General features: G+C 40.2%; 1 protein-coding gene across 3 annotated transcripts in view; it reads left to right on the forward strand.

The window, feature by feature from the left end:
- adgrl1a (adhesion G protein-coupled receptor L1a) overlaps positions 1 to 12,822 on the forward strand; it is a 248,753-nt gene that overhangs the window by 204,483 nt on the left and 31,448 nt on the right. For all 3 annotated transcript variants that reach the window (XM_041235761.1, XM_041235763.1, XM_041235762.1), the window contains one exon: positions 258 to 413. In XM_041235761.1, coding sequence (XP_041091695.1) covers positions 258 to 413 — 156 coding nt within the window. The remainder of the gene's footprint in view (positions 1 to 257; positions 414 to 12,822) is intronic.

The raw sequence follows: 12,822 nt of genomic DNA on the forward strand, positions 1-12,822 counted from the left end.
TGTCCCCTATGGGGGAGAAGGTAGTATAGAGTAAATTGAACCAAGTTAGACAGCAGCTGAGAAAGCCAGAGTATACTAACACGTTTAGATAAGACTGCACCTTTTCAAGTAGGGAGTGCAGTGAGTTTGCCTACGCACTGGCCCCTGAAACCCTTTATAAATGTAAATGTACAACATATTGCAGGCATTTCTAAAGATATAGCTCCTGAATACAGTGCTATGCTGTACTAACTTGTGGTCTGTGATTGATTGGACAGGTGCACAAGGAGTACAGTAAGTGCCTGCGGCACTCCTACTGCTGTAGCCGAACATCCACCGCTAATTCTCACGGCTCTCTCAAGACTTCCGCAATGAGGACCAACAATCGCTACTATACTGGGACGCAGGTACGCCACGGACCAACTCATAGACAGGTACGGTACCCAAAGAGACTACCTGTTTAACACACCAGGATGTTTTGTTCATCACTGTGGCTTTTTGGAAAAACTCTAACAAATGTAATACATTTCAGGGCAAATGTTTAGACCAGAAGTCTTTTCAATGTCTTCAAGGCTTCTCATGAAAAAATTTCTCATTGAATGTATTGTGTTTCTTTTAGTATTTCTAAAATTACTACTAATGGTGCTTTAATAATTGTGGATGGTCCTCTCTCTTCATGTGCACAACTGGTTTTTAATTCTGGGGTTGGTTAAGAACCACATAATTAAAGTGGACTTTACTTACTTTAATTCAGTCCCCCTCTCTATTGTTAGAGAGAACCACATCAACAACAAAACAGTTAAAAAAAGAAAAGATGGAGAAAGTCCAAATTAAAGGGAGTTAAAACAAACAGCGGTGTACGATAATTGAAAGTTTCATTTTGTCCAACCCTAGAGAAGCATATCTCCATATTGTCATATCTTGGTTTGCACATTCTCAGGTAATTGTGCACATCCTAAAAATGTTTGCCCTGGAAAAATTGATCGAGCATCCAGTTGTTTTGATTTTGTCAACTCATTCAAACAGGAGACTAGTTGCTGTTGTGCTTACTCTAGTATTGGCACTGACAACAAACACTAAACTTTATTTGCTATACTAAATTGAAATAGATAGATTGAACGTGTAGGACAGCGAGGAAGCAGACTTGATCTACACTGACAGACAACATTCAGGGGAGATTTTCTTGTATCAAGCAGAAAAAAGGTAAAATACATGAATACTGTATTTTTGTATTTTTCAGCAGTCTGATTTGGAAGAGAAACATAGTTTGAAAGAAAACACTCAAGGTCCTTGTAATGGGGGGGGGTTGTTATACGTGTGTGTGGCTCGTCACTGAGCAATACTGAGTGAGACACAGAGCACTGGGTGTTGACACGCCGCCCACACGCACAGATTTTATTACAACAGCAATGGTAAGCCCAAGTGTGACATTTAATACAGAAAAGAAAAGAAAACCAAGCTAAACGTAAAAGCTCCCTTTCAAGTAGGGAATATTAGCCATTACAAATGGGTGTTTCCCTTGAAGACACCCGAACCCTGAAAACTTTATACTGAAGACTCTCGTCAGAGCAGCTTGATGTAGCTGCTGCTCCACCTTCGCTGCATAAGACAGATCCGTGCCCGGGTAACATCGCCGTTTCCCTTATCTAAGTATTATCTTTCTTCCTCAATATACCTTTTTAACACTTTCTTAGCCTTTGCTTAAAGTGCTGAATTTTAATTACTGAATCGCTGAAGTAATATTGTTTATGTCAAGCTTTTCTTGTACTACAGCCTAATGCTGATTAAGTCCCACAGCGGCCTTGTGCTTCATTTTCTTACACAGGTAAGTATTGAAACGAAACCGAGCAGCTTCTGTGGGTGTGCCTACATTAGCAGCTTGTTGCTGTGTTAGTGTAGCTATCAGCACACTTTTACAAGGGCTTGTTTTTCAAGCAGGCTGCTTCCAGTCTCATGTCTGTACTGACTGGAAGGTTAGCCAGTGGCTGTTTTTACACATGGGAATCCCTGTTAACCCACTAGCAATAATTACTGCTTCAGTGCAGGTTGCATCTAGTCTCATGTCTGTATTGACTAGAAATTTAACCAGTGGCTGTTAGCAGGTGGGCATCCCTGCTAACGTACCACTAACAGTAACTGCGACCTGCGAGTCCAATACCGAGTACCCAGAGTACCGCTACCGAGTGACGACTGTGTACACTGTCTGTGTACTGTGTGCTCTGACACTGTATACCATGAATACACTGTCTCTTATGTGCTCTGACACAGCTGTATGCACTGACACTGTCTATATTGTACGCTGCTGCCTGTTGCGCACTGACACTGTCTATTGTGTATAATAACACTGTATACTGTATGCACTGACACTGTATACTGTGTCTACTGCCACTGTATACTGTATGCACTGACACTGTCTGTCGTGTGCACTGATACTGTGTTTACTGGCATTGTCTACTGTGTGCGCTACTGTTGTACTGACACTGCTTACTGTTACTACTGTGTGCACTACTACACAGTACAGAGTCTGTTTCAGCCATGCTTCTCGTCTTCCTCCTCATCTTCTCCCCCTCCAAAACGGAGGAAGAAGAAAGCCCACCATTCACGTTCGACAGGTAGGGAGCAGAGAGATAAGATCTGGGAGGTCCTGTCACACCAGCGGGTTCTTCGTACTGAACTGCTGCAAGAACGCTCAGCAGCACCGGCACCACCGGTGTCTTCCTCACAAGCCCCACCCGCCCCTGTGCAGGCAAGGGCGTGTGATCTGAGGGGTGATGCACTATCCATGAACAGGATATAGCATTCCCATCTGATGACTCTTAACAGCACCCCAGTGACCCAGCCTTCTTTATCGGAAGAGCTTATGCCCCTAATATAGCGGGCTACTGCAGTTTTGCAGCCGCCAGCACAGTGGCACCCTGCATCCGCTTTTTGCATGTGTACTTTCTATCACCCTGTGCCCAGGCAACAGGCGCAGGCTGGGTGCTCACTACAGTTCAAACTGATCACTCACTCCATTTCCAGCACAGCCCTCCTCTCTTCCGGGGCGTGACGGTAACCCAGAAGCCTCCACCCAGGTGCTGCAAAAGAGGGCCATTTATATAATAACCCCAACCAACAAGAATGGGGGGTCCAATTCCAGGCAGGTTCTGGTGCCAACTAGGGATGGCAGACCAAACCTCAGTCTCACACAGGTAAACCTGTATCTGAGACAGTGCAAGATGCTGACTTTGCAATGGCTGTTGCAGTGCAGTGGGCCAGATGTCTGGTTCACCATGGTGGACCCAAGGGACGGCTATTTTCACATCCCCATAATCAGTATACAGGAAATACCTGAGGGTAACTTTTCAAAAAACTATATAACAGTTCTGTGTTCTGCCATTCGGCCTCTCTGTAGCTCCACTCGTACTTGCAAAGAGCCTGGAGGCTATACTGGCCCTGTTGAGACTCAGAGGCATCAGGGTACTCAACTTCCAGGATGAGCAGCTCATTTGTGCAGTCTCCAACACAGGTACACGAACACACAGAGTTCGTTACCTTAATAGCCTCATACATGCCCAGGACAGTTTGGTTCTCCTCTCTGATGCAGCTCCGGCGCGACCAACCATGGGAACAGCTGACGCGCTGCCAGGTCGCGCTGCCAGTCAGGCGCAGGGCACTTTGTGGCACCCCAACCCATCAAGCCTACAGTCTGGGTCTGGTCCCCGAATGGCTGCATTTGAGCCATCTGGGGTTATTGAACAGGGTGATTGACACCCTGTAAAATGCCAGGGCAGCCTCTACCCATTCCCAATATGGGTACAAGTGGTGTGTGTTTCAGGTGTGGTGCTTGGCTCATGGGTTTGAACCAATGACATACCCCGTGGCAGTTATACTGCAATATTTACAGAAATTCCCATCTACTTTAAAGGTCTATTTGGCAGCCATCTCAGTATGCCATGTAAAAATCAATCCAGTCTCCTGTAACAGTTGTCTATCTGGGGTGCCAGGCAAATGCATACTCTACCATGTTTAATTGTCACCAATCCGCTACTAGGACATGGTTATTCACTTTTCTATATGTGACACCACTACACCCTATATATATATATATATATATATATATGCCCAGGGAATAATAACTATGTAATTGGTAAAATAAACATCAGTTGACCAGTCACACTGTTAATTGGTTATATTGCACCCAATAAATAAATATATTACACACCATTGTTATATATTTCACTGCCGGTTATATTGCATTCAATAAGTTATGAAACCCAATAAGTTATGTGTGCGTGTGTGTGTGTGTGTGTGTGTGTGTGTGTGTGTGTGTGTGTGTGTGTATATATATGATTGGCTCTAGTAATGCTTTATTTGCATATTTCCCTACAACTCATTGTTTTAAAATGTATTGCTTTCATTCACCTTAACACCTAAGCTATATATATATATATATATATATATATATATATATATATATATATATATATATATATATATATATATATATATACTTGTACATTTAATATACTTAATAAACTTGTTACACATATTGCACATAAGTAGCTAATTAAATGTATTGCATATAAAGTTTAGCATATAATAGATTGGTTAACCATCAATTAAATAACACAGCAATCTAATGATTTTTCTCAAACCGCCAATTTAAATCACAAGCAGCGTTTCAATTTCAAAATTTCAAATGATCAATTAATCACGATTTACAAAAGTCCAATATGCTATATTGTTTAGAATTTGTCCTTAATTAACACTGTTGCCACTGTTCTTAACTAATAATATTCAATAAAAAATAGAGTCAAAGGCCCACTTATGCTATGCAAATAAAAGAAAACTATATAGCATAACTAACCAGTTACAATGCATTGCAATACTGGAAAACGATTTACAATTACATAAACTGTAACTCAACAAAACAATACATTAATCAGTGTTGCACAAAGAGTTCCAGTTTGTCCAAATAAGCAGGAGAAGCGAAAGAAAAGGAAGTAAAGTGCATCTGTGCATCAAAGGAACACATCAAAGCAGATTATTTCCATTAGTTTAAGAGCAATTAGGCTAATAGTGTGCTTTTTTTCCCCAGTCAAGGAAAAAACAAAGAGTTTCTTTTCTCAAACCCGATGTAGATTTGGCAACACGCCTCCCCGGGTTCCACACACGCTCCGGCCACAGCCCTCACCCCAACACAGCAACACAGCAACACAGTTCACTCGAATAGTCCTTTACTTTTCTTTACTCTATTTTAAAACATCCGACAGCTATACTCGCACAACTAAACAAAACGCAGCTAAACTCGTTGTCTTCAGTAGCGAGCCGCAATATTTTCTAAACTTTTTTCTCCGTCTCTCTCTTACTCAACTCAAACACGCCTCCCAGCAATACACCTTCCAAGCAACCTCTCTCCCCATTACGCGACAGAGCTAGCTTTATTCACGCTGTCCTGGAAATCCCAATATCATGGAAATCCCCATATAATAATTTTACACATTTACCTATCGTTACACTCCCCACAAGCTCATTTCCTTGGGGGGCAGTTTTTGAAAGGCACCCAGCGGCTTCGGCCAGTGGTGAAGGATATAGTTCCTTGTTGGAGGCTGGAGATAATGCTTAATGTACTGATGAAACCTACATTTGAGCCCATGCACTCAGCTGACCCCAGTGTTTTGTCTGTTAAGTGCTAAGTCCCAAGGACAGGCTCTGTCTAAACAGCGTCTGTCTAAATGGTTGACTGCTTAAGACCTCTTATGAACTGGCCAATCTGCCCCCGCCAGTGAAGTGGCCATTCCACCAGGGGTCAGGCGACTTCATGCGCTTTGTTCCAGGGTGCATGTGTCCAGGACAGATGCAGTGCAGCAGTGCGGTCTTCCACCCATGCTTTTACTAGGTTCTACCCACTGAATGTTGTAGATCCGCATAACCCTGGGTTCGGCACAAGAGTGCTGAAGACGGCTTCCCAGTCGACGCCCTTGCAACAGAACATTAGGGAGTTTCATCTTGTCTCCTCCAGCTATTGCTGAGGTTTCGGCTTGTAGCTCTTTGATGTATACTGCCATGTCCTTGATACAGCTTGGGTGTACTACATCCATTTGTAATGGTCAATATAATCTCTTGAAAGGGAACGTTAGGTTATCATCATAACCCTGGTTCCCAGAGATAGGAATATTAACCATTAACTTCGAGGTCACGGTGTTCTTGGTCAGAATTCTCGAAGGAAAAAGACAGTGTTACCAGGGTGCGTATCTGTCTAATGCAGTGCGGGTGGAGCAGCAGCTACATCACCCTGCTCTGACGAGAGTCTTTGTTGTATAGTTTTCAGGGTTTGGGTGTTAAAGGGAAACATCCATTTGTAAAATGTAATGTTCTTATTTCAGGGAACCAGGGTTATGATGATAACGTTTGCCACATGTGGCAAGCGTTAGCCTCACTAAAAGATACATCCTGCTCCAGGAACCTAGTCCTCTACGCAAACTCTGTATACACGGTTTGGGATCAACCTCCACTAAACTAACCTACTTGTAGACTCCTGGAGTCTTGGCCTTCTCACGGCAACTCCTGCCTCTTCATACGGGCTCGGCTGGGCAATTCCTTCACGAGCACCTTCTTGCAGTTGAAGGGTTCGGCAGTAGTTAACCCTGTGGAGCGGACGCTCTCCTGGGTTGTGGTTGTGTGCAGGGGTAGATGCTCCCAGGGTTAGTGCTGGCTCCATAGCTTCAGCTCCCAGGTTGATACGAGTCTGCAACACATCATGATACAAAACACAGCTTCTTTCTCTCCGCGTCTGTCTGTATGGCTACGGCCACCCAGCTAATCCAGGCCTCCTGATCAGCTCAGAACTGGGCAAGCCTAACTGCTCAATTAGTTCCTTAGCAACGTGTCTCCTGTTGCGCATCCCAGCCTCTTCCATGAAGACACACATGCGATATGGTGACACCTTTACCAGAGATGAAGGCCCTCCTATTGACCAATCAGGTTAAAGAAAATCTCTGATCCATTTTCTAATATAATTCAAGTAACTGCTATAAATGCTATAGTAGGACATGTAGGTATATTTTACTTAGTTGATATTTAATTTAATTACAATTAAGTAATATAATAATGTTACTACCATTGATTTTAGGACAGCTGGTGCTTTTTCTTTTTGCCACTGCACCCCTGATTGCAGGGCTTCAGTATGCTGATGTGCCATAGCAAAGAACACAGTGGAATCAGGCCCTTTTATAGAATCCCTCAGCCAGACAGCACGCTGCAATGTGTCATGTGTTAACTGGTGGGGTTATATGCTAATTAGGTATTTTAGACTCAGGTATTTTTTCCAGTAAAAGTACACAGTAAAAAGGTAAAAACACTGCCTTTTAGTGAATGAGCCCCACTGTGTGGTAAAAACGCAAAACAAGTGAGCAAGCTGAATGTTCTGTATATTAGTGAATGAGTGGCGGCTGGCGGCCGAAAAAGATGGGGAGGCAGAAAAAAGTCAAGAGGGCTTGGGGTCTCCTTAGCCTCCAGCAACAGCAGAATCTTATTATTGTATTCTGACTGACAACACTTTTCATATTATTATTATTTTGTATTTATTTATTTGGTAGGTTCCTTTATCCAAGGTGATTTACAGGTGTTACAGGGCAGTACTGTACAGGGTTACAATGCAGGATTAATATTTAAATACAGTATAGTTTACTGTAAGTGCAAATAATACTACTAATACACAATATGAACTAGGATGCAACAAGTTAGGATCGCAGCAAATTATAGTTACAATTACATATTAGCAGTGCAATAGTGCAGGGATAGTGCATCAGCTGAGGATCCAGTAACGTGGTGCTGAGGTCAGGAGAGTCCAGTGCATATTAAGAGGGGTAGATCAAGAGATCTACAAGTGCAGCCTAAACAGGTTTACCCCAGTTTGGTTGTTAAACGCGTCTTCTCCACTAGCCAAAAGAGAAAAGAAAAAAGTAGCCCATCATAGTTTATTATTACATACTTAACTGTTATGCACTGCCAACGTATGTTTAAAAATGCATTGTATACAACATAAATATAGCATTTAGATTTCAAGACCACATAATTAACATACTTAGCATACAATATTTTCAAAACAAAGTTGTTAAGGCAGGAGAAAGGCAGACAAAAAAATCAAGCACATCCTATATAGACCTAATTTGCTAAACTTAAATAAATAAAATAACCAATAAAATAATTATATACCAACCATACAGGCGAAAAGAGAGTGGACGAGTGTGCCTGCGCTGGGCAAAATAAACAAATACTGCTGGGGCAGGGCTAAAACAATATAAATACGACTTTCAACAGACATTAACAGATGCTACCGGTGTCAATGCAGTGGGCATACAGGCACACAGTGTCTTCTGGGAATAGTAGTTTATCTGGCACACGCTGAAAGGTGTTTCTAATCAGCAGAACTGCAGAGAAAAACTACAACTCCAGTAATTCATGCATGTCAACAACGCTGGCTAACACTAACTTTGGTTTAATGAGACTAAACAGTCAAGGGGTTTTCCACGCCATTGCGCAGTGACGCAGTTTATTTTTGTCTGCAGTCCCAGATGTTTTTATTCATTTTCCTACCATTATGATGGAGTTCTTTTTTTTTTTTTTCGGGTCAAAATCTCCTTCCAGCATATCAGTGAAGCAGTGCTTCAGCAGGAGGTGGGAGGGTTTGAGGGAAAGGGTTCTCCTCCAGTTAAAATCAGGGATCAGACTACATCATCTGCCATTGCTAGCGCTGTACTGTGTGTGGTTATAGCAGAATCTATAACAGAAGCTTGTCACCTCTGATGAAAAAAACTCTCTGGGCTCCTCCAATTAAAACCTGTGCTCAGATCACATGATCTGCTACTGCTAGTTCTGTAGTTAATAGTAGAAAGGAGTTTATAACTGAGACTTTTCTCCTCTATTTTAGTTTTTTTGAACAGTATAATATTATCAAACTACACAGCAATATATATTGAGAGGAATGGTAGTTCCTCACGCCAATTTACAGCGAAGCGCGAGAACTGCCAGTGATTATCTGTACAACACGAATAGTTTAAGTGTTTTCAGTTTATTGGTGCATCAAAAGTAAATCAGCCAAAAGCACCATTCCACATGTAATGCGTTAGTTCACAACAGTCTTAGGTGAAATGTAGAAAAAAAGTAAATACCTGTCACACAGTGAGAGAAACAAGTCATCAAAGGAAGATAAAAATGCCCTTCTACTTTTTCTTCCAATGGATTTTTTTGCAGACGCCAGGCACTTCTATCCACGCGTGTGTATACTGCAGGACATCCGAGTTTGACAATGACAATTAACCGTTTTGTCAACATGGAAATGTACTAGGGAACACCCTTATGATGATGTCTACATCATTTATATTAAATGATTTATTTCTGTTTCAAAATGGAACATTTGCCTGTAAAAAAAATCCTTATTTAAATAATAATAAAAAAGTTTTATAATGAGATTTCAACCTACACCCTTCAGTTTGCAAGCATGTTGTGTTAACTATCAGTGCTACACGATTAGTTGAGACAAGCAGTATTTTGAAAGATGAAGTCAGCCAGCTGAGAATTCTCGGGACTTGGATCTATTTTTTAGATTTTTCGAGCCATCATTCATCTTCATCGTCCTCATTCCGAGATTTTGATCTTGAGCTCTGAAAATTGTTGGTTTTCTGTCTATGTAACTCTCACTGTGGTCCCTATTGGCACAAGGAAGCACATACAGAATATATATATATATATATATATATATATATATATATATATATATATATATATATATATATATATATATATATATATATTCTTTGCACACTCTTAAACTCAGAGGAGACGTATAAGGAGGACATGAAGATGTTTGGGACTCCTGTAAGTGGATTGTTCACATGCGCCGGGCTTGCAACGTATCCAGGTGACTTTTTAATAATCAAGATAATCACACAGACTCATTCGATTTGAAGTTTTTACAAATCAGAGTAGCCTTAGTACCCCTTCAGTTTATTAAATGCTTTAAAATGGATTGAGTAGTTACAGACTCCGTCGAATGCCAGCTGACCAGCAATCTGGGGGGTTCAGTGCCTTAACAGGTATAATGGCATTAACACTTCAATACTTTTATGTGTTATAACATGTTTTGCCCTTAGGCTATGCATGCATAAAGCTAAAAATGCCCATCGCCAAATCCTAAAGCATCCAATATATCACTCTCCAAAGCTAAAACATAAATCCTATACCTTATAGCAATGCATCAGAATAAAAGAGATATAAATACAAAATAGTTTTTACCATCCAAAATATATATGGAAGTGTAGAATATAATGTAGGACAGCAACTGTCTTCAAAAGCAAAGACTTCTTAATACGAGATCCTCAGAGCATGGATCACGTCAGCTTGTAGTTAGCAAGTTGAGTGACACTTGACTAGGATTTCACCTCGGTTTTTACATAGGTTTTTCTTCGCTTTTTACATCAGAAGTCATAATTAAATCTTAAACATTAATATGCCTTGACAGCTCATGTCCTTCAAGTGAACAACATTTTCAAATACACCCAGTAACTGTTTTCAATGGACCATCATCCCATAATCCACCTCCTACATTTCCCAAATATGTGAGGTGAACTTTTGAACTGATCTTATTCTCTTTTGGTACCAAGGAGTTCTTGAATACAGCATTCAAGTGAATACAATCCAACTATAAATAAATATAGAATACAGTTATATATGTATATGTGTATATGTATATGTGTATATATATATACACACACATATACACACACACACATATATATATATATATATATACACACACACACACACACACACAGAGAATTGTCTTTTAATATATAACGTCAACTTTGGTTTAGTTATTCCAACCTGGGTTTAAAATATATTTCCCTTCTAACATTAAAAACATCCTCCGCAGTAAGCTGGCTTTATTTCCTGTATAGATGTGATTTAACAATTAACAAAGTCACACTGGATAAAGGCTGGTAGAAGGTTCATAGCAAACTTCCAAGTCTGTAATTATTGATCCAATTATTTTCTCTTAAATCCAGGCCAAAAACAGTCAAAATGTAACACTCCCACACTAGCGATTCAATGCTTTAAGCTAAACGTGATCTCCTCCTCTGTTTTTACAAAAGATCCTGTTCAGCAAGTTTCAGGCCAACTGCTTTCCAGCCAAGGTCATTCATCACTGTTAACTGTAAACATTTTTCCAGACATGGCATTCTTACTAAATCTAAACATGGTCCTGTGCTATTGCTCCCCCTCACTTGTTTTTATCAGGCCTTCATTACTTTCTATGATTTAATGAAGCTGTAAACAGTTCACCATATACTCTCTTCATGTACCGCAAGGTATTTCTTAAAAAGATCAATCATCATGGAAACCTTGGATTTTAAATTGCTGACCAGTAAGTTTAGCTTCAGTTGCCCACGCCTGGTACTGCTTGTTTCAAGCAAGCAAAGACAAGGTTACCAAAAACGAATGACCTTATCTTTGACAGATCCTAGTATATACCTGACCCAGACTCCTATCGGAATGTTAAGGAGGTTCCATGTTTAGTTCAAAGAGATCCTTCCTCCTGATAAGCGGAGCTTGAGACTTGCAGCATGCTTGCATGATTTTAACTAACTTGGCTTGTGTTTTTGATACAGGTTAGTAGAAACCACTGGGGCAACCTTGGCCCTCATCGCTTTGACAGTTGTGCCTATTTGCTTTGTGCTGGGCAAGGCTGCCCCAGTGGTTTCTTCAAACTTGGCTTGTGTTTTTGCTATCTCTACTTTTAATGGCTGGGCACATTTGATAACTTTCCAATGGGTTTTTGTTTCACACACACACATACACACAATATATGTATTTTTTAATTTAAAGGGAAATTTAAATAAATAAAATTAAATGTATTTTATTTATTTATTTATTTAACGTATCCATTTTCCAATAGCAATAGAACCCTCATAAGAGGGCTTTACCATCTGGCAAGTCCCTTCTCATGATGTTAATGCCCTTCAATGCAGTATATTTAACTGCACGAGGCAGGCCTTACCAGACGGTAAAGCTCTTCTTTGGATTACATTGCTTAATCAACACACTTAGCAGTGTTTGCACTTCAGTTGGTGTGTATCATAAGAAATCCTATTATCTATAATCCAATGATATGATAAGAATTGCTAAACTTTTCAATTTACACTTGCTTATTAAAAGTGCCCCCATAATTCAATGTGTACATAAAGCAAACTCTTTTTTTTTTTTTTTTTTTTTTTTTTTTTTTTTTTTTTTATATTTTATTAATTGAAAAAAAAAAAACCCCACTAAATTCTATTTACACTTTAATGGGATTATTTTCTTACTAGACAGGTACTCCTTTGTTTGGGTATTACAACAGCTTACAGCGCCCTCAAATTATATCTGTAATCTGATACATTTCTTTTCTATTTCTGTGCTTTTTATTAAACTATTTTCATTTTATCACAATACTGACAGACAAAAAGCCTGGTACAGTGTCTGTTTGTCTCAGATTGTATTGTTTACTTTGTTATTACTCACACCACCAGGATTAAATTCAGTACTTATTTGCTTATTGCATTTATATAGCGCTTTTTATACAAAAGTATCGCAAAGCACTGTACAGCACCTAGCAGAAAAAAAGAACAAACCACAATGCATTTGTATAGCATGCCTATGGCAAAGTGGTTGGTAAGGGTTACAGGTGTAGCGGATATGCGGTGCAGGAGTGATAAACAGACAACGGTAATTCAGTGAACAAGTGTTTATTTGTGCTGTTTCCACGTCTGGCGACCGTCAAATAATAAATCCCCGGCAGTACACAACAATGTGTAAAGCGCGGGG

This window comes from Polyodon spathula, chromosome 38 (assembly GCF_017654505.1).
Source record: "Polyodon spathula isolate WHYD16114869_AA chromosome 38, ASM1765450v1, whole genome shotgun sequence".
NCBI classification, from domain to species: domain Eukaryota; kingdom Metazoa; phylum Chordata; class Actinopteri; order Acipenseriformes; family Polyodontidae; genus Polyodon; species Polyodon spathula.